Raw genomic sequence first — 20,093 nt, 5'->3', positions numbered from 1 at the left:
TAAAGGTTACGCCTCCCAGCCGTTCCGTAACTGTGTATCAGACTCCCTGTGTCATGTACAGAGTACTCCTCTGTTCTGCTTCACTCTCTCTTTCTGTCCATCTCTCTTCATTAGTGTTATTGCCGTGGCAGGGGTACACTTGCATTGGCAAAATGTATATTGACATAAAGGATAACCGCTAAGCAATAGCCAATTTAGCAGACATAAACATGCACAGTAAAGAAATTAATTTAATTCTAAAAGACAAGTCTAAAAGACAAGCACACGAGAGGCCAAAATGGTCTCAGAGGTCTTTATTTTGTTCTATATATTGATGTTACTGGCTGTCCCTCAGTTTGTGGTTAGTGGCAACATACTGTGTTGCCTAAACCACACTGTCGCCACTCTCACACAAGAGGAAAGGCAACCTCTACCTCTGAGGGCAGATTTATTTTAAAGATGTAGTGTTCTTGCCTTAATTTTCCTATTTTGTGAGTCCTCTCTCTCTCTCTCTATCTCTCTATCTATCTATCTATCTATCTATCTATCTCTCTCTCTCTCTCTCTCTCTTTCCCTGCCCCTGTGTGCTGTGTTGTTCCTGGCATGTTGGGAATGTGTGCAGCAGACTGTGGGAATGTGGCGGGGCCTGTTTGGAGCGTACAGGTGTGCGCATACCTGGACCCACCTGCTTCCTGTGCTCGCTCATCACATCTCAGCCGTTGCCATGGCGCACGGCAGAGCCAGCCTCTGTGTGCTGGGCCTGTTGGGTGACCTTTGCCCTTCATAATAATAATTTGTTAGTCAGCTGACCCTTTTATCCTAAGTGACTTTTATAGTTGATTAGACAAAGCACGGGACCACCACCCCCCCCCCCCCCCAGAGCAATGCAGGGTTAAGGGCCTTGCTCAGGGGCCCAACAGCTGTGGGGATCTTATCGTGGCTACACCTAGGCTTGAACCACCAACCTTCTGGGTCTCAGTCATGTACCTTAGCCACCAGGATACAGGCTGCCCCTCTCTCACTGCCTCCTCCGTCCCCCTGCAGAAGGACCCGGACTACCTGAAGCTGTGGCTGGAGAACTTTGTCGGCTCCTATGAGAGATGCCTGGACGTGGACTTCGAGAAACCGCCCTCCAGGTGAGGACCCCCTGCTATTGGCTCTCGTGCCTGTCAGTCACAGCAGCCAACCAGTCAATGCATTTTTTGGTTTTATGAAAGGTAGGCGTGTGAGCAAGGGGGCAGGCTGTAGATGGGGTTCCCAGGATTGGCAGTGGCAGCGTCCCGGAGAGATGACCTCATCAGTCGTCGTTGATTGAATTAATGTCTGCCGTTTCCTGTATGTGTGAGAGCGAGTGCGATCCCGTAAGAGGATGCCGTCTCCCAGCAGTGGTCACATGACTGCTGGAGTGCCCAGTCAGATTAGGTTATGTAACACTCAGGGATGCTGGGATTGGAGAGGGGGAGTGCAGTGTGAGAAATGGATTAAATCCCATTAGATCCACTGTGCTGTTCCCCTCCCCCACTCTACTGCAGCTGCACCCTTTCCCCTGCGCTCACTGTTGTAGAATACACACACACCACATACATACATACACACACACACACACACACCACATACATACACACACGCACACACACACCACGTACATACACACACACACACACACACACACACACACATGCCACGTACATACACACACCCACACACACACACACACACACACACACACACACGCACACACACACCATGTACATACACACACACACACACACACACACACACACACACACAAGCACGCCACGTGCATGCACACACACACCACATACAACCACACCACTTACATACACAAATGCACACGCGTTCATACAAACACACGTAGATATGCGTTCATATAAACACTCCAGCACATATATGGTGCATACTCATACTCAGTGAGATGGCGTCCTGCCCAAGCATGAGTGTTTGTGAAAAAGTGTTTGTGTGTGTTTGTGGGAATGCAGCTTGTGTGGGTTGGACTGTGGGAAAGGTGATGTACTGTAAATGGTGGATAAGATTAGCATGGGATAACCTTTTAACATTCTTCAGTGGATAAACATTTGAACTCTTACAGGCCAACTCTCTAACTCTTACAGACTCACTCTCTAACTCTTACAGACTCACTCTCTAACTCTTACAGACTCACTCTCTAACTCTTACAGACTCACTCTCTAACTCTTACAGACTCACTCTCTAACTCTTACAGACTCACTCTCTAACTCTTACAGACTCACTCTCTAACTCTTACAGACTCACTCTCTAACTCTTACAGACTCACTCTCTAACTCTTACAGACTCACTCTCTAACTCTTATAGGCCGACTAACCCTAACCCTAACTGTTTCCTACCACTCTGCCTCTCTGTGACACTGCTCTCCCTGCGTGCCAGGCTGGAGGAGGTTCCCCCGGTGATGTCACTGCTGCCGGACAACATCCTCCAGGTGCTGCGTCACCAGCTGCTGCAGTGCGTCAACAAGGTGTCAGACGGGCTGGAGCAGGAGCAGCAGAACCTGGCCCTGCTGCTCGTCAAGTTCCTCATCGTCATCTGCAGGTGAGGGGGGCTGGGCACTGGTCGGGACAGGGGCAGGAGAGGGGGGCTGGGCGCAGGACAGGGGCAGGAGAGGGGGGCTGGGCGCAGGACAGGGGCAGGAGAGGGGGGCAGGGCGCTGGTCAGGACAGGGGCAGGAGAGGGGGGCAGGGCGCTGGGGGTTGGTCAGCACAGGGGCAGGAGAGGGGGGCAGGGCACTGGTCAGGACAGGGGCAGGAGAGGGGGGCTGGGCGCAGGACAGGGGCAAGCGAGGGGGGCAGGGTGCTGGTCAGGACAGGGGCAGGAGAGGGGGGCAGGGCGCTGGTCAGGACAGGGGCAGGAGAGGGGGGCAGGGCGCTGGTCAGGACAGGGGCAGGAGAGGGGGTGGGGTACAGGATATTTCACCACAGTTGTATGTGCGTTTGTGTTTCTGCAGGAACCTCGCTAATGTGGAGGAGATCGGCACCTGTTCCTACATCAACCACGTCATCACCATAACAACGCTGTACATTCAGCAGGTGAAGCACGCACATATCGCTGGGGCGTTCGCTCTCTGCAGCCTGTCTGCGTCCGTATCTGTCCGTCTGTGTGCTCTGATGTCTGCTTGACTGTGTCTCTGTATATGGCTGTGCAATGCAATGCCAGTCTGTGTGTCTGTCTGTGTGTGTGCTCTGCTGATATACTGTATGTTTTGAGTGTCTGTCTGTGTGCGTGCTCTGCTGATATACTGTATGTTTTGAGTGTCTGTGTGCTCTGCTGATGCCTGTTCCCCTCTCAGCTGAAGAGTAGGACAAAGGAGAAGGAGCTGGCAGACCAGACTCCAGCGGAGGAGTTTGTGCGGCACGCCCTGGCCTTCTGCGAGAGTCTCTACGACCCGTACCACAACTGGAGACACCGTGTGTGCGGGTACGCCTAACCTTAGCATAAGAGACACTGTGTGTGTGTGTGTGTGTGTGTGTGTGCGGGTATGCCTAACCTTAGCATAAGAGACACTGTGTGTGTGTGCGGGTACGCCTAACCTTAGCATAAGAGACACTGTGTGTGTGTGTGCGGGTATACCTAACCTTAGCATAAGAGACACTGTGTGTGTGTGCGGGTATACCTAACCTTAGCATAAGAGACACTGTGTGTGTGTGTGGGTATGCCTAACCTTAGCATAAGAGGCACTGTGTGTGTGTGTGGGTATGCCTAACCTTAGCATAAGAGGCACTGTGTGTGTGTGTGCGGGTACGCCTAACCTTAGCATAAGAGGCACTGTGTGTGTGTGTGCGGGTACGCCTAACCTTAGCATAAGAGACCGTGTGTGAAGTATAGCAAGGGTAACATCTGTAAGGGGTACAGGACCCCTGCCTCCTGACTAAGCAGGGCTGGGCCTGGGTAGGACTTGGACAGGAGAACAGGCTGCTGGTGAAAGTAGTGGAGGTTGGCCAGTAGGAGGCGCCCTCTGGTCCATGAGTAATGCAGTGATGGGGACATCCTCAAACTGAGGTCCAGACTGTTGCTATGGCACTTATGTCAAACAGTAGTACCGCTCAGGCTGTTTTGGTCAAATTCCCACATTTAATGTGGCTCTGTAATCTTTCCCTCTTGAACAGACACAATAAATTCTACCTCCCCCACTAACTACTAACACCCACTTCATAAAGGGCTGTCTGTGTGGTAGCTGTTGTGCTCACTGTCTGTCTGTGTGTCTGCAGGGAGCAGCTCAGTGCAGTAGAGAGGAGCAGACAGAAGTACAAGGCTGCGCCCCTGACTGTGGAGTTTGTCCCATTTTTCTACCGTAAGTCCGTCAGTCTGACACACACACACACACACACACGCGCACACACACACACACACACACACACACACACACCTAATATGCACAGGCTACAGGCCCTTTCCTCTAGACTGTGCATGTGCTTTATGAAGCAGTCCTGGAATAAGGCATCACTTTCAAATCGTTCAGCTCAGTTCTGGAGGTCTGCAGTGTCTGGAGGTTTTAGTGGCTTCTCTATTAACCTGTAGCTGGTTTGGGTATTTGAAGCCAGGTGTATGACCCATTCAGTCGGAGACTTGAGTCTAGCTCTTTAAGTGCTAAAAATGGAGAACCAGCAGACACTGGTCTTGAGTCTGCGGTATCTACTTTAACTGTGAACGCACTTATGATATTCTTGCCGGCTACTTGGTTTTAAAACCAGCATCAGTTTAGTTTTTTTGTTTACTCGCTGGGATCAGCAAACATGGTTTCAGATTATACACTCATGTAATGAGTATGAAAGTATACTGCACTTACAAAATATTTAAAGTATGTACTTGATTCAAGTCCGACTGAGAAATGTGTGCCACAGACAGCGGTCGATTGGGCGGTTAGATTTGGATAGCTCAGCCTTTGTGTGTGCATTCTCATCTTACAGCACGGTTGGCACCACACAGGCTGTCAAACCTGATTGGCAGCCAGAAAGTCTCTCAACTCTTTGTTGGGTCAGGGTGTCCGGTGTAAAGCCCTCCTGCGTGTGCATGGGGGGTGTGGCCTGAGTAGACCAAGCGCTCTGCGCTTCAACTGACTGTTATTGATCATTTTATTTTTTTGAATTTCTGAAGGGAAGTATTAGTAGTAGTGAATAAGGAAAAGCAGGTTCCTGTGCAAACAGAAAGGCCACTTCTCTGTGGCCAAGACCCAGCCCCACAGGGCTCTCTCTCTCTCTCTCTCCCTCTCTCCCTCTCTCTCTCCCTCCCTCCCTCTCCCTCTCCCTCTCCCTCTCTCTCTCTCTCTCTCTCTCTCTCTCTCCTTCTCTCTCTCTCTCTCTCCCTCTCTCTCTCTCTCCCCCTCCCTCTCTCTCTCTCTCTCTCTCTCCCTCTCTCTCTCTCTCTCTCTCTCTCTCTCTCCCCCTCTCTCTCCCCCTCTCTCTCTCCCTCTCCCTCTCCCTCTCCCTCTCCCTCTCCCTCTCCCTCTCCCTCTCCCTCTCCCTCTCCCTCTCTCTCTCTCTCTCTCTCTCCACTGGGGAATAATGGGCGCTTTGTGAGCGCTCTGTTTGCAGGCCGCTCTAACAGACTGAGACTGAAGTGGTGGGCTGGTCTGCGGTCGCAGCAGCCTCTGCACACAGACGGCCTCTGTGTGTCTGCGCTTCCTTATCGTCTCCACGGCGACCACACCCGCCGCGGGCCTCCACTGCAACCTGCCCGGAACGGCGGCGACAGGTGGCCTGCGCGTTACCACTCTCAGCCAATCGGATCTCTCTCCGCCTGGGACGGACTGCTCTAACCTTGTTCTGATTGGGTGGAATTTGCTCCTCCCCAACCAGCTGATACTCTGCGCAAGGGCGATGTCCTCTAGGCCGGCTTTCTGTGTTTACAGGAAGACATACCTTCAGCCCACTGAGGCCTTCTAAACTCACTGACTGACTGACTGACTCCGCTTACTCAAACACACACTGAACAATTTAAGGACGCTTTCTTGTTCAGTTCTTCAGTCTAACTTACTCCTTTAGTGAGTGGCTGACAGACCACCTCTCCCTGCACAGGGACAGTTTACCACTCGGTGATGTAAAGGCCAGGATAGTAGCAGCCAGTTGTGTAAAATGGATGTTTGGGTGAGGCAGGGGGGCCTGATCATTGGTGCTCATGTGCTGTAAATGCTGGAGCTGTGCGGGACAAGGCCTTTGCTGTTTATGAGGCCAGTGTGAATTCTGCGTGTGTGTGAGAGACGGGGGAGCGGGGCATGTTGACGGACGTGTTAATGTGTAACCGTGTGCGCCGAGGCCCTTGGGTGACTGCGGTCGGTACCTGGGGCGGGGGGGGAGAGGGGGGCGCTGTGGTGACTGTGTTTGGGACGGGGGGGGGGGGTAAAACAAGTGAAGCCCTGATAAGCCGTTGGTGAGCACATCCTGTGAGCTGAGTCATGTGACACACAGCTGCTGCAATGGAGTGTTTGTCTGCGTGTGTGTGTGTGTGTGTGTGTGTGTGTGTGTGTGTGTGTGTGTGTGTGTGTAAAGCAGTGTCTGTGCCTCTCTCTCTCTCAGAGTGCTTCCAGGAGAGCGAGCACCTGAAGGGCAGTCTGAAATGCGGGCTGCTGCACCTGTTTGGAGCCGTGGTGGCGGGGGGACAGGTGAGTGAGCCCAGTCGTGTGTGTGTGTGTGTGTGTGTGTGTGTGTGTGTGTGTGTGTGTGTGTGTGTGTGTGTGTGTGTGTGTGTGTGTGTGTGTGTGTGTGTGTGGGAGCACAGTGATGTGTGTGTGTGTGTGTGTGGAGCACAGTGATGTGTGTGTGTGTGTGTGTGTGAGAGGAGCACAGTAATGTGTGAGTGGATGTGGAGCAGAGTGATGTGTGTGTGTGTGTGTGGGTGGAGTACAGTGATGTGTGTGTGTGTGTGAGTGGAGCACAGTGATGTGTGTGTGGATGTGGAGCAGAGTGATGTGTGTGTGTGTGTGTGGGTGGAGCACAGTGATGTGTGTGTGTGTGTGTGTGGGTGGAGCACAGTGATGTGTGTGTGTGAGAGGAGCACAGTGATGTGTGAGTGTGTGAGTGTGTGAGTGTGTGTGTGAGGAGCACAGTGATGTGTGAGTGTGTGTGAGTAAGAGGAGCACAGTGATGTGTGTGTGTGACATCAGCCACTGGATGGAGCATCCTAATCCATCACTTCAGTGCTGAGGCTGCCACACACAGTTTGTCTGTAAAAAAACAGAATCTACTGCCTTTTGGTGTATGATGGAGAGTTAAAGATATCTATCATTTTTCAGCAGATTTGTTATATTTCTGAGCTTTTTACAGACATCAGCAGTTTAAATGAGCCACTCTTTTGATGCACTGTAGTTTGCGTATTAATCCATTAGCTGTTCCTCGTCTAATTCGAAACTGCTAAATCGGTTCTTGCCATTGCCAACGTTGCGCTTGAGTAATGTCAGGAGCTAAAAGTTAAATGTCAGTAGGATAAATGAAATCAACATTAATCCAGCTCTGTAGTTGGGCCATGAAATGAAATCAATGAGAATAGGACTTTCCCAGCTGTTCCCTGCTCTCCACAGTGGCGGTATTTGTGTATGTAATGACACACTGACGCACAAACGGGGTTTTATTGAAAAGTGGATTGCGCTCTACAGTAATGCCGAACACGATGTTTCAGACCTCCGAACTGCGAAAGCCGGCACTTCCGTACCGGCCCCGGCGAACGCGAAACGTTCTCACGGTGTTACTGAAACGTTTTGCCAACGTTATAACATTGTGAGGACGTTTTGTGTTAACGGGGAGGGCTGGGAGCCCCCGCTTTAGGCGTGGTGGCGTGCGTCCTGTGGCCTGACCGCCGTGTCTGGCCCCCCTCCTCAGCGGAACGCGCTCCAGGCCATCTCCCCGGCCACCATGGAGGTGCTGATGCGGGTGCTGGCGGACTGCGAGTGCGGGGACTCGGACGACTGGGACTCGGACGACTGGGACTCGGGGGACTCCTCGGCCCCGGACCGCCGGGCGCTGCTGACGCTGGGCTGCCTGCGCGAGGTGGTGCAGCGCCTCCTGGCCAGCAGCTCCGACCAGCGGCAGGTGGAGATCGGCTCCGTGCTGGAGAACTACTTCAAGCTGCTCAACTCTGACCCCGCCGCCCTGCAGGCCAAAGGTCGCGGCACGCCCGCCCAGCAGAAGCGGTCCCGGCACTGGGAGAGCCGCTTCGTGGCCCTGCAGGTCCACATGCTGGGTGAGTCCCCGACCCCTGACCTCTGACCTCACACCCGCCCCGCCCACTGACCGCACGGCCCCCACCCCCTGACCTCTGACCTCACACCCGCCCCACCCACTGACCGCACGGCCCTCACCCCCTGATGGGCGACATTGGCTCAGAAGGTAAGAGCAGTCGTCTGGCAGTCAGAGGGTTCGATCCCCCGCCAGGGCTGTGTCGAAGTGTCCTTGGGCAAGACACCTGATCCCCAATTGCTCCTGACGAGTTGGTTGGTGTCTTGCATGGCAGCCAATCACTATTGGTGTGTGAGTGTGAGTTTGTGTATGAATGGGTGAATGAAAGGCATGAATTGTACAGCGCTGTGGATAAAGGCGCAATATGAATGCCAAACATTTAGCACTTACCTCTGACGTCACACCCCCCTCTCTCCCTCAGACACCATCAGAGAGATGTTTGAGTGCCCCGACCGGCCCGTTCTGCAGGCCATCTTCCTCAACAGCAACTGCTTCGAGCACCTGACCCGCCTGCTGCAGAACAGCAAGGTAGGCCCTGCCCCCGACGCTCCTGCGCTCTCCCCCTGACACGCACCGACACGCGCCCCCCCCGCCCGGAGCCAGAGCCCGGCCTCCGCTCTCAGGCTGCTGTGTAACGTGTGTGTGCGCACAGCAGCGCTAAAGTGTGCAAATGACCGCGCAACAGCACACTGATCCTGACCTGCCACTGTGTTTCACTGTGCATGACCTTCTCTCCCTAGTGCCGGAGCACCAGAAGCACTGCCCCCCCTCTGCTCCCTCCCTCTTTTGTTCCGCCCTCCTTTCCTCCCTCCCTTCCTCCTCCTCTCCTTCCCCTCTGTTGTGCCCGTGTCCTCCCCCCCCCTCTGCCCCCTCTCCTTTTCTGCTCCTCTCCCGTTTCTCTCTGAGTTGCCTGACACTGCGTGTTGTTCACCCAACAGCTGGTTAATGCTATATGTAAGGGAGCAGAGAAGAGCCAGAAAGATTTAACCAACAGATTACTGACAGGAGTGAGTGAGCCTCAGGTACTGCCCTGCCTCCTTCTGCCCATACGCCCCTCCAGCACAAGGCCCTGCCCACGGCCCCGGCGTCCCATGTCGCCACCTGTATTTACCTGTACAGGCATGGGCGCCCGTCATAAGCTGTAGTCAGCTCCAGCACCCTGTACAGTGGGGTGCGGTTTGGCCTGCTGTGGTCTTGTGATGGAGGGGTCTCACTGGCTGCTCTCCCATGCTGTTGATTCCCCATCCTTCTCTCCCTTTGATTTGGGTCATGTGATATGCGGTTGTGGGTATGCTGCGATGTCACTGCTTGCGTGTGCGTCAACAGTCACACTGTGTGTCTCATCGATTTTTATTTGTATTTTTTTTTTTCTTATGCTCTTTGTCTGGAACCACAGCCTCTCCAGCTGGCCCAAGCTGCTTCCTGTCTGGGGGCGGGGGGAGGGGGGGGGGGGGGGGGGGATTGGTCATGATGTGACAGAAGCCTCTCTGTGTTGATGAAGAGATGGAGGCAGCTGGACAGGACTGTGTGTATGTGTGTGTGTATTTGTATGTGGGTGGGTGTTGCTTTGTGCATGCGTGTGTGTACGTGTGTGGGTATTTTTGGGGTGTACGGTGAAGTCCGGGGTCCCTCTTGAAAGCTTTTTTCTCCAGAGTACAGGGACTGTTTTAAAGCCTAAACGCAATGAGTTGGGCCTCCTCACTATGAGGCTTTTTACTTTGTAGCGTGGGCGTTTAATGACCTGGAGCAGAAGGATTTCTTCCTCAGATCAGAATCCTGAATTCTCAGAATGGGGGGGGGGTGGGTAATCGGTGATTCAGATGTCAGACTTTCACCAACGGGATCTGAACTGCCCCCTTATACTCCTGCCAGAGTTAGGACGGATGCTGCATGCCTTAGCGGGACGTGTCGTTGGTGTGGTGTATTTGGCAAGGTGTCAGCTTGCCCTGGTGTGACCCCCCCACCCTCCCTCACCCGCCCTCACCCCTCTCTGTGCTGCATGCAGACCTCAGTGTGTGGCCGGCAGGAATATAACTGGGCGCGTTTGCTCCTGCTCGATCGTGGGGTGATTTGGTGGTGGGAAGGGTCGCGCTGTGATTGGGCGACCGCTGAACCATGGTTCTCGTGTGGCTGTTCCCCCTCCCCAGGTGTTCCAGGGACGGCTGGACTCTCTGGCCGTGTCCACCATCAAAGCCCTGACCACCGTGATGCACAAGTCTCCGGCTGCCAAGGTGAGGCGCTGTTTCCCCGGCGCACCGCGCGCACTGACCTGGGATCATCAAATCACGGTCCTCGAGGGCTTAGCGCTGCTGGTTTTCCACCATTCCTCTCAGGACGCGGGTGTGAAGACAGTCTAGCTGATCAGTAGCACTAATGCAGTAACTGTGCATTCATAATTCATATGCAATCAAAAATTCACATTTTATGTTATGTTACAGCCTTATTCTAAACTGGATTATATTAATTTTTTTCCTCATTAATCTACACCCAATACCCCATAATGACAAAGCAAAAACAGGTTTTTAGAAATAGAAAAATGTCATGGTACTCAGGCCCTTTACTCAGGACTCCACTACAGCTTTGAGTCTTCTGTCACAAGCTTGGCGCTCCTGTGTTTGGGGAGTTGCTCCATTCCTCTCTGCAGATCCTTGCCAGCTCCTTCAGGTTGAATGAGGAGTGTTGCTGGATGGCCATTTTCAGATCTCTCCAGAGATGTTTGATTGGGTTCCAGGTTCAGGCTCTGGCTGGACCACTTTAGGACTTTCACAGACTTGTCCCAAAGCCACTCCAGCATTGTCTTGGCTGTGTGCTTAGGGTTGTTGTCCTGTTGGAAGATGAACCTCGCCCCAGTCTGAGGTCCTGAGCGCTCTGGAGCAGGTTTTCATCGAGGATCTCGCTGTGCTTTGCTCCATTCATCTTTCCCTCCTTCCTGAGGGAAGGTATTGGCCAGGTGTGGTGTCTGGTTTCCTCCAGACATGATGCCATCAAATCAAATGCTCTTCATTCTCAGTTTCATCAGACCAGAGAAACTTGTTTCTCATGGTCTGATAGTCCTTTAGATGCCTTTGGCAAACTCCACGCAGGTTATCTTGTGCTTGTTCCTAAGGAATGGCTTCCATTGGATAACTCTACCATAAAGGCCTGATTAGTGCAATGCTGCAGAGTTGGTTGTCCTTCCGGAAGGTTGTCCCATCTCCACAGAGGACCTCTGGAGCTCTGTCAGAGTGACCATCAGGATCCTGTTTGCCTTCCTGACCAGATTGCTCAGTTTGTCTCGGTGGCCAGCTCTAGGACGAGTCTTGGTGGTTTGATACTTTTTCCAAGAGTGATGGAATCATGTCCAATCAATTGAATTTACCACAGGTGGACTCCAATGAGAGAAACATCTCCAGGAAGGGCCATGGAAACTGGTTGCACCTGAGCTCAAAAATTAATCAAATCCATTGTAGAATACGGCTGTGAGGAAACAAAATGAGGAAGAAGTGAAGGGGCCTGAATGCATTGTATTTACCTGGGGAAAAAAGGCAAGGCAGGCCTGTGTTTGGATATGAGACACCTGATGATCCCTGCATTAGACGGTGTGCTGAAGCAGGTACAGGGGGTGGAACACATAACGTAAATAGGGGAATGGGGCTGGGTAGATCATTGTGTAAGCAAATCAGTGTTGATGGTGTAAACAAGGTTGATGGTGCTGCCTTACAGGAAGTGTTTAAGGAGCGCATTGGCTACATACACCTGTACGAGGTGCTCTACTCCCTGGGCCAGCCCTCCCGGCACCTGCTGAAGGAGCTGATGAACATGGTGAGAATTACTGCGGAGAGCACGTGAGCTAACGCTAACACTAACGCTAAAAGTGAAGGAAACAAGACCGGCTTCATATACCCCTGACTTCCTCTCCTGTTCTCCCTCCCCGACGCGACTCCTCCCGTCCCCCGCGCTCTCCGCAGGCGGTGGAAGGGGAGCACTCCTCGGTGGGGATCTTGGGGATCAGCAACGTGCAGCCGCTCCTGCTGCTGGTGCAGTGGCTGCCCGAGCTGGAGGCGGAGCTGCAGACCTTCACGGCCGACTGGCTGCGCCGGCTCTGCTGCATCAACCGGCAGACCCGGGCCACCTGCGTCAACGCCGCCATGGCCATGCGCCTGCTGGCCGCGCTGGGGCACCGCGCCCGGCTGCACCGCGCCTGCGCCGAGAGCCTGGTGGCCCTGCTGGGGGCGCTGGGCGGCCAGTCGCTGAGCGGGGGCGAGCTCCGGCAGCTGCTGAGGCTGCTGCGCACGGACGACCCCCGCCGGCCGCACCCCTACGTGGGGCCCGTGCTGCGGGCCGTCCTGGGCATGGTGCGCAAGCAGGGCCTGGAGAGCGCCATGCAGTACTTCGACCTGTCGCCCAGCATGGCGGGGATCGCCGTGCCCACCATCCTCCGCTGGCCCGGCTCCGCCTTCAGCTTCTTCGCCTGGCTGTCGCTGGACCAGGACCAGCAGGGCCTCAGCAAAGGGGAGAAGAGGAAACAGCTGTACAGGTGAGTGAGGGGAAGGGGGAGGAGCTGAGTGAGAGAGAGGAGGTGCAACTGTTATATAACACCGGTACAATGTAGGGTTATCGACTAGGTATGTAACAATATCAGATGCTGGTGATATCAGATGTTCTCCACACTGTTCTCTTGGTCCTGCAAATAAAACATGTCAGCCTACTTTTTACTGGAAACACAGAAGGGAAATCAGCTCGAATGAAAATGAAAGCAAACTCCCATCCAGAACTGCTCCACCATGAAGTGCCCCAGGAGATCAGTCAAGAGTTTTGGGCCAATGCTGAAATGAGCTAACATGCAATGGTTTCATTTTCTTTTCTTGTGCTTGGGCATGCAGGGATAGATAATGATCTCTAAGATGCTGCGGCTTGTTTGACGTGATTGGCTCGTTGGCAGCCACTGTCTGGATGTTTGGATCGGCTGTCTGTGTTCTTCACTGTGTGGACCCCGTGGTTCAGTGTTGGGTTCGGGTGTAATGCCCATGGGGGGAAAGGGCAGGAGTGGAGTAGACGCGGGCGGCATTTGCTCGGGCAGCGGAAACTGACTGTTGTTGTGTGGAACATTACCTCACTGGTAGGGAAAGAGCAGGAGCTGGTGGGTAAGCTTGAGAGAACCGAACCAAACCGGAACCACACTCTGTGGAGTGCTGGTGTCCAGGGTGAGAGGCACGCCGGGTGTGGGGAGTGGGGAGACTCCCAAGCCACTCGGATGGAGTTTACTGCAGTGGACACCTCAGTGCAACGGTGTGTGGTGGAGAGGAAGGCACTCATGCACCTCATAGCAGTTCAGAGTATTTGGCCTTCTTGGGAAAGACTCTGTTGTCCTACTGGCGGTCTTTAACGCTCATGTTGGTAATGACTGGGAAGGACAGGTGGGATTGGGACGAGCAGCATCTCTGATCTGAACCTAAGTGCGGGGTTCTGTTTTTGGACTTCTGTGTTGGTCGTGGTTTCTCCATAACTAGCACCCTGATTGAACACTAGGATGTTCTTAAGTGTGCATGGTACCAGAACATCTTTGGATATGCGTTTCCATTTTCAGTCCCCTCTCTGTACACTGTCTTTGGCACTCACACACAAACGAGCCGCTAGCTGCCCAAGCACACCGTGTACTGAAACATGACTCACTTGTGAGGCGCGAGAGGAGCTTTGACGGGGCGATGTCGAACAGAATGCTGAATCCCGTAGCTAGATACCGTAGCTTCTCAAATTCTCACGGTTCGGGAACCGTGGCGTTCTTAAGCAGGGTTAATCGCAAGATCCCTAGTTCAGACCATGTCGGAGTGAGAAAATGTCTGTGTAAAACAGACGGAGGGTGTGTGTTCATGTTTGCGTGCGTGTGTGTGTGTCTGCTTGCAGTTTTTTCACCCCAGGAGGAACAGGGTTCGAGGCCTTCATCAGTTCAGCGGGGGTGCTGGTGGTGGCGGTGTGCACTAAGAAGGAGTACGTGACCGTCATGCTGCCGGACTACTGCTTCTGCGACTCCCTGTGGGTGAGTGAGTGAGGTCATCGCCAGCCTGCTCATGCCTGAGCGCCCTCGCTGTGTATGCCTGTGGGGATTATGGGAGTTGTAGTTTAAAGGCTCCTCTCTGTGCTCTGCAGCACAGTATCGCCGTGGTGCACGTGCCAGGGAAGAGGCCGTTCGGGCAGAGCCAGGTGTTCATCTACGTGGACGGACAGCAGAAGCTGTCTGCTCCCCTCAAATACCCAACAATGACCGAGGTGAGTGCGATAGCAAGACCCTCCCAGCACTCAAGGTCTGTTTGTGAGGGTCAGCGGGGACCTGCTGGTGGATTTGTAACGCTCCAATTCGGTGAACATGCATGTTGGCATGTCTTTTAAGTCTCAATGAGGTGTGTTGGTGTGATCTTCACTCTGTGTGTTAACTTGTTTGGGCTATAACACATAAGCCTGTTTAACACCGTGTGTGTTTGTGTGTGTTCTCAGTCCTTTTCTTCCTGCTGCATCGGATCGGCTGGCCACAGAACCACGACCCCGCCCCCGTCTCAGATCCCTGACCCGCCCGTTTCCATGGCGCCCGCCCCGGGCCGGTCCTCGCTGGGCGGCATCCTGTCTTCCCCGGGCTGGGGGGGTCTGCTGGGGGGCAAGCCGGAGTCTGTGACCAAACTGATCTCCGCGGGGACCCAGGACAGCGAGTGGGGCAGCCCCACCTCTCTGCAGGGCCAGCTGGGCGGGGTCATGGTGTTCCACGAGCCCCTGCAGCCCGCGCACGTCAAGGCCCTGTGCAGCGCAGGTGAGCTCTGGGGAGGAGGGGAGGAGTGGAAGTACAGGGGGAGGAGGGGAGGAGTGGAAGCACAGGGGGAGGAGGGGAGGAGTGGAAGTACAGGGGGAGGAGGGGAGGAGTGGAAGTACAGGGGGAGGAGGGGAGGAGTGGAAGTACAGGGGGAGGAGGGGAGGAGTGGAAGTACAGGGGGAGGAGGTGGGAGGCACAGAGGTGTGGAAGTACAGGGGGAGGAGATGGGAGGCACAGAGGTGTGGAAGTACAGGGGTAGGAGGGAGGAGGGGAGGTGTGGAAGTACGGAGGTGTGGAAGTACAGGGGGAAGAGGGAGGAGGGGAGGTGTGGAAGTACGGAGGTGTGGAAGTACAGGGGGAGGAGGGAGGAGGGGAGGTGTGGAAGTACGGAGGTGTGGAAGTACAGGGGGAGGAGGTGGGAGGAGTGGATGTACAGGGGGAGGAGGTGGGAGGAGTGGAGGATTGGTGCGGAGAGGTGTGAGGATGTTTGCTTCTTCATCACATTTTTGACCTGATGCTTAATTTCCCGGACCTTAATTTCAGGACCGAACTGCATCTCGCCTTTCAAGAGCCAGGAGTCTGAGCTTGGGGACCTTCCCGCAAAACTCTTGCTGCACTACTCCCCTAAGGTGAGTGGCCCTGTCCCCTCCGCTGTCAGTACGGGTGGGTGCTCATGTCACGGCCTGTCCGTAGCTTTGGTTACGTTGGGGAAGGAGACGATTACAGCGGATCAGAGCACGGTGAAAGTCACTTCCTGTTTCCTGTTTCTCGCAGGCTTGTCGGAACCCCATCTGCCTGGACCTGTCCCCAAACCTGCTGCACGGCCGTCTCACAGGAAACAAGGTGGTGAACTGGGACATCAAGGTACGCCATCAGGGAGCCAGAGAGAGAGGGAGGTGTATTTTAACCCTTTGGAGAGATTGGTTTTTGGGGGAAAAAAAATGTCAAGTCATTGTTCTGGAATTCCATGGCTTTCAAATGACAGCACCATAACCAGGCTGTGCTGTGCGGCAAAACTGGGGCTCATAAAATGGAAAGCAAAACACAGATAACAGTGGATCTTCTTTGAAGTAACTCTTGTAATTAGTGCAAAATGTGCTTAATTCTTTTAACGAACTCTCACCCTTTGAAGAGAAGGTTTTTTGGAATGGAAAATTCCCACTCGGACTTCTGGAACGCTCTGATAACATATTTGTGATCAGTGAAGGGTGGAAGACTAGAGAGGTTCCAGCACTGTTTCAAGCCTGGACTTGAACACCAGTTGTATTTTTTTGTTCACGCTCGCTGTTGCCTTTTCCCAGGACATGATTAACTGCGTGGGGGGGCTGCCCGTGCTCTTCCCAATCCTGGAGCAGCTGGCCGTCCTGCCCCCTGACCAAACCGCCGAACCCCTGGGGTCAGAGTTCATCACCCCTGACCTGGCCACGCCGGCTGAGGGGGATTGGGTCATCCTTCCCTCCAATAGGGCATCAGGTGGGTCCCCCGTACTCTGCCCCCTCCCCATAGTGGGACCCATGGAGAGGCCTTTTCCCCATTTTTAACATTATGTTTTTATGTTTAATAATTAAATTTGTGTATGTGTGTGTGGTTCAGAAGCGTGTTTTCTGTTTAATAAATAAATGTGTTTGTGTGTGTGGTTCAGAAGCGTGTTTTCTGTTTAATGAATAAATGTGTTTGTGTGTGTGGTTCAGAAGCGTGTTTTCTGTTTAATGAATAAATGTGTGTGTGCGTGTGGTTCAGAAGCACGGTTGGAGAAGAACATGGTTGCCACCTTCCTGCTGGTGATAAAGCACTTCATCCAGAGGCATCCAATCAACCAGGAGAGCCTGCTGCATTCCCACGGAGTGGCCACGCTGGGAGCCCTGCTGCAGAAGGTCAGAGCACGACCTTTCTCTCCCTCACTCTTTCTGCCTCTCTCTCCCTCTCTCTCTCTCTTTCTGCCTCTATCTCTCCCTCCCTTTCTCTCACTCCCCCTCACTCTCTCCCTTACTCTTTCTGCCTCTCTCCATCACTTTCTCTCTCTTTCTGCCTCTCTCCCTCACTTTCTCTCTCTTTCTGCCTCTCTCCCTCACTCTCTCTTTCTGCCTCTCTCCCTCACTCTCTCTCTTTCTCTTTCTGCCTCTATCTCTCCCTCCCTTTCTCACTCCCCCTCACTCTCTCCTTTACTCTTTCTGCCTCTCTCTCCCTCACTCTCTTTCTACCTTTATCTCACCCTCAGTCTCTCCCTTTCTCTCCCTCACTCTCTCTTTCTGCCTCTATCTCTCCCTCACTCTCTCTCCCATTCTCTTTCTGCTTCTCTCCCTCACTCCCTCTTTCTGCTTCTCTCTCCCTTTCTCCCCTTGCTCTCTCTCCCTCACTCTATCCCTTTCTCCCCTTACTCTCACTCTCCTTTACTCTCTCTCCCTCATTCTCTTTTTCTCACTCCCCCTCTTTCTTTCTGCCTCTCTTCCTTTCTCTTTTCCCATCTCTCTCTCCCCCTCTCCCAGTCTTTGTTCCCCTCTGTCCCTCTATCTCATTCTCCCTTTTCTCTCCCACCCCTCTCTCACTCTCATTTCCTGTTCATTGTAGCCGCTCCCCCTCTCTTCCTCTCTCTCTCTCTCTCTCTCTTTCTCTCTTTCTCCTCTTCTTATCTCTGTCAGCAGTTCCCACAACTCCCACAAATGTTTTCATCCTGGAAGGTGGTGGCCAAAATGCTAATGTGATTTGCACTGGCTTGAAATGTGTCTCTCTCTCTCTCTCTCTCCCTGAAACCCTCTACCTCTCTCTTGCTCTCAATTCAATGAATACAACAATTACAATTTCATGTGTGACGTACAGTATGATTAACACACTGGAATAAAATATATTTTAAATTAATAAAATGAATAAGTAAGCAAAGCCAAACCTTTAGACAATCAATATGAATTGCAAACATGAATAAGCACAGAAATTATAACAGTAACTACTAACAATACAGATCATACGCTAACTACTAACTACTACTACAGTAACTACTAACAATACATCTCATACGCTCTGTGTTGTGTGTGTGTGTCTGTGTCTGTGTCTGTGCAGCTGCCTGCCAGTATGGTGGATGTGAGTGTGCTGGTCTCTGCCCAGCTGCTGGTGGAGCAGGTCACCTTCGAGAAGAACACACAGCTTCTGCAGCAGCTACACACACACCTGCTCTTCAACTTCACCATCTGGAACCAGGGAGACTTCCCCCTGCGCATCGGTGAGGGCCGTGCGTGCGTGTGTGTGCGCGTGTGCGTGCGTGTGCGCGTGCGTGCGTGTGTATGTTACTCTTACTGAAACCCCTTGTGCATTTGGTTGTTAGTGGGATGTGATGCAGCCCGGCTGATGTGTTTTGGTTTGTATGGAAGGTCACATCCAGTACATGTCCACCATCATTAAGGACAGCAGGAAGCAGTTCAGGAAGAAATACGGGGTGCAGTTCCTGCTGGACACCATCCGCCTCTACTACGGGTGAGCATCCATCTCCCAGCATGCCCTGCGCAGCGCCAGCCGATCACAGCGGTGTGACATATTATGGGATGCGCTTGTTTCCGTGCAGCAGCAGCGGTAGCCGGGAGGGGGACCTGAGCGAGGATGACGTCCGCACCATCCGGGCCTCCCTCTGCGGCCTCCTCAAGTACTACATCAGCAAGGGCGTGACCCAGGACGAGCTGCAGAGCATTCTGGGATACATGGCAGCCATTGGTGACGAGGAACAGGTGAGGGGATTGGTCGTGTGCATGCGTGTGTGTGTGTGTGTGTGTGTGTGTGTGTGTGCGCCCAGTTATCCCACTTGTGCAACTACTGCTGAATAAACAATGTCACCGGCACCGTTTGTGTTTTATCTGAAAATGCAAAACAAGCAGCGAATTTATCCACCAAACTTGCATTGATTTAAAGTGCTGTAAAAACATAAGAATATGTTTAGACTGAGTTTTGTGAGTTTAAATGCTGAGGATAGAGAGCGATTTGATCATTAGATTAGCCTGTTCGCTAATAGCTGCTGTGTTTTAGCTCCATTCATGTGGAGGATACTACAGTATGAACAGAAGCTGCTGCAGCTATGTTCTGTAATATTCCGGCTGATCTGGCTCTCTCTGCGTTGCTCGGCTTCTTAGATCAAAGGCCATTAGCTTCAAATTCAAATTGCTTTAATAATGGTACTTCAGCAGCTTTGAAATCATATCTCTTGGCAAGAAAACGTGTTTTTATTCGAGCTGTGAGGAAAATGAGAACATTTCTCTTCCTCATGAATCATAATTAGCGGGATATGTGCAGCATCACTGTGGCCCTCAGGAGACCCCTGCTGGAGCATTTACATTTGATTAACGTTCACGGAGCATTTAGGCTTGAGCAGGTGGGACGCTTGTATTTGATCAATCGCATCATAATCACTTGTTCAAAGTAAAAAAATTGCATATTAACCGAGGGTCATTTCAAAACAAACAAAATACAAGAAAATTCAATATTTATTAATTTTACCTTTATTTCACCAGGAAACTTGACTGAGATATCACATCTCTTTTACAAGGGGGTCATGGACAGATGTATAGAATCTTCCTTATTGATTAAATGAAGCAAAAAAATGCAGTTTCCTGTTTATTTGAAGGACCGGCTGAGCTGACATGGAATGCCAGTCAGTGTGTGCCTGTGCCGTGTTCCTCTGGGACAGGAAACGGGAAAAGATTGTGTGAATGTGAGCAGGAGAGAGGATCGAAAGAACATTTTGCATTTTGCAGCCGGCACGCTGAAACCAATTTCATGCATTTAGAGAATTGGCCTTTCAGAGACTAATCTGTTCATGCTCGGAAAATATGCTTACAGGATATGATATAAAATATTGGTGTGTTCTGCTCTCGCCCAGTGAATCAGACTCTGGACCCTGGCCTGTGGTTGGCCGGGCCTCCTCAGAATCGCTGTGCTGGTATTTGCTGGATTTATGACTCTTGCAGGGATTGCATGACTGCCTCTGTTTCAGGCTGATTTCAGCAGCAGAGGGTTTTTCTTGTTGTGTCGGTGGTGCTTTAAGATGACTCCGCTTTGATCAAACGGGAATTTGTCCCAGCATTACGTCTAATTCTGTAGTTTTACAGAATTAGAACTATCTGGTGTTATGCAACGTG

The 20,093-nt window shown here is 52.5% G+C and overlaps 1 protein-coding gene across 1 annotated transcript in view; it reads left to right on the top strand.

The window, feature by feature from the left end:
- Positions 1-20,093, top strand: part of nbeal1 (neurobeachin-like 1) — a 48,107-nt gene that overhangs the window by 8,946 nt on the left and 19,068 nt on the right. Inside the window, 21 exon segments of the mRNA XM_061225733.1 lie at positions 1,024-1,115; positions 2,404-2,565; positions 2,978-3,059; positions 3,320-3,447; positions 4,239-4,321; positions 6,543-6,628; positions 7,842-8,202; positions 8,620-8,726; positions 10,346-10,429; positions 11,901-11,999; positions 12,146-12,714; positions 14,082-14,214; positions 14,325-14,444; positions 14,670-14,976; positions 15,520-15,605; positions 15,751-15,840; positions 16,278-16,449; positions 16,717-16,850; positions 18,031-18,190; positions 18,339-18,441; positions 18,533-18,689. Of these exon segments, the coding sequence (XP_061081717.1) occupies positions 1,024-1,115; positions 2,404-2,565; positions 2,978-3,059; positions 3,320-3,447; positions 4,239-4,321; positions 6,543-6,628; positions 7,842-8,202; positions 8,620-8,726; positions 10,346-10,429; positions 11,901-11,999; positions 12,146-12,714; positions 14,082-14,214; positions 14,325-14,444; positions 14,670-14,976; positions 15,520-15,605; positions 15,751-15,840; positions 16,278-16,449; positions 16,717-16,850; positions 18,031-18,190; positions 18,339-18,441; positions 18,533-18,689 (3,315 nt within the window).

This window comes from Conger conger, chromosome 17 (assembly GCF_963514075.1).
Source record: "Conger conger chromosome 17, fConCon1.1, whole genome shotgun sequence".
NCBI classification, from domain to species: Eukaryota; Metazoa; Chordata; class Actinopteri; order Anguilliformes; family Congridae; genus Conger; species Conger conger.
This window is presented reverse-complemented; position numbering and strand designations above follow the sequence as displayed.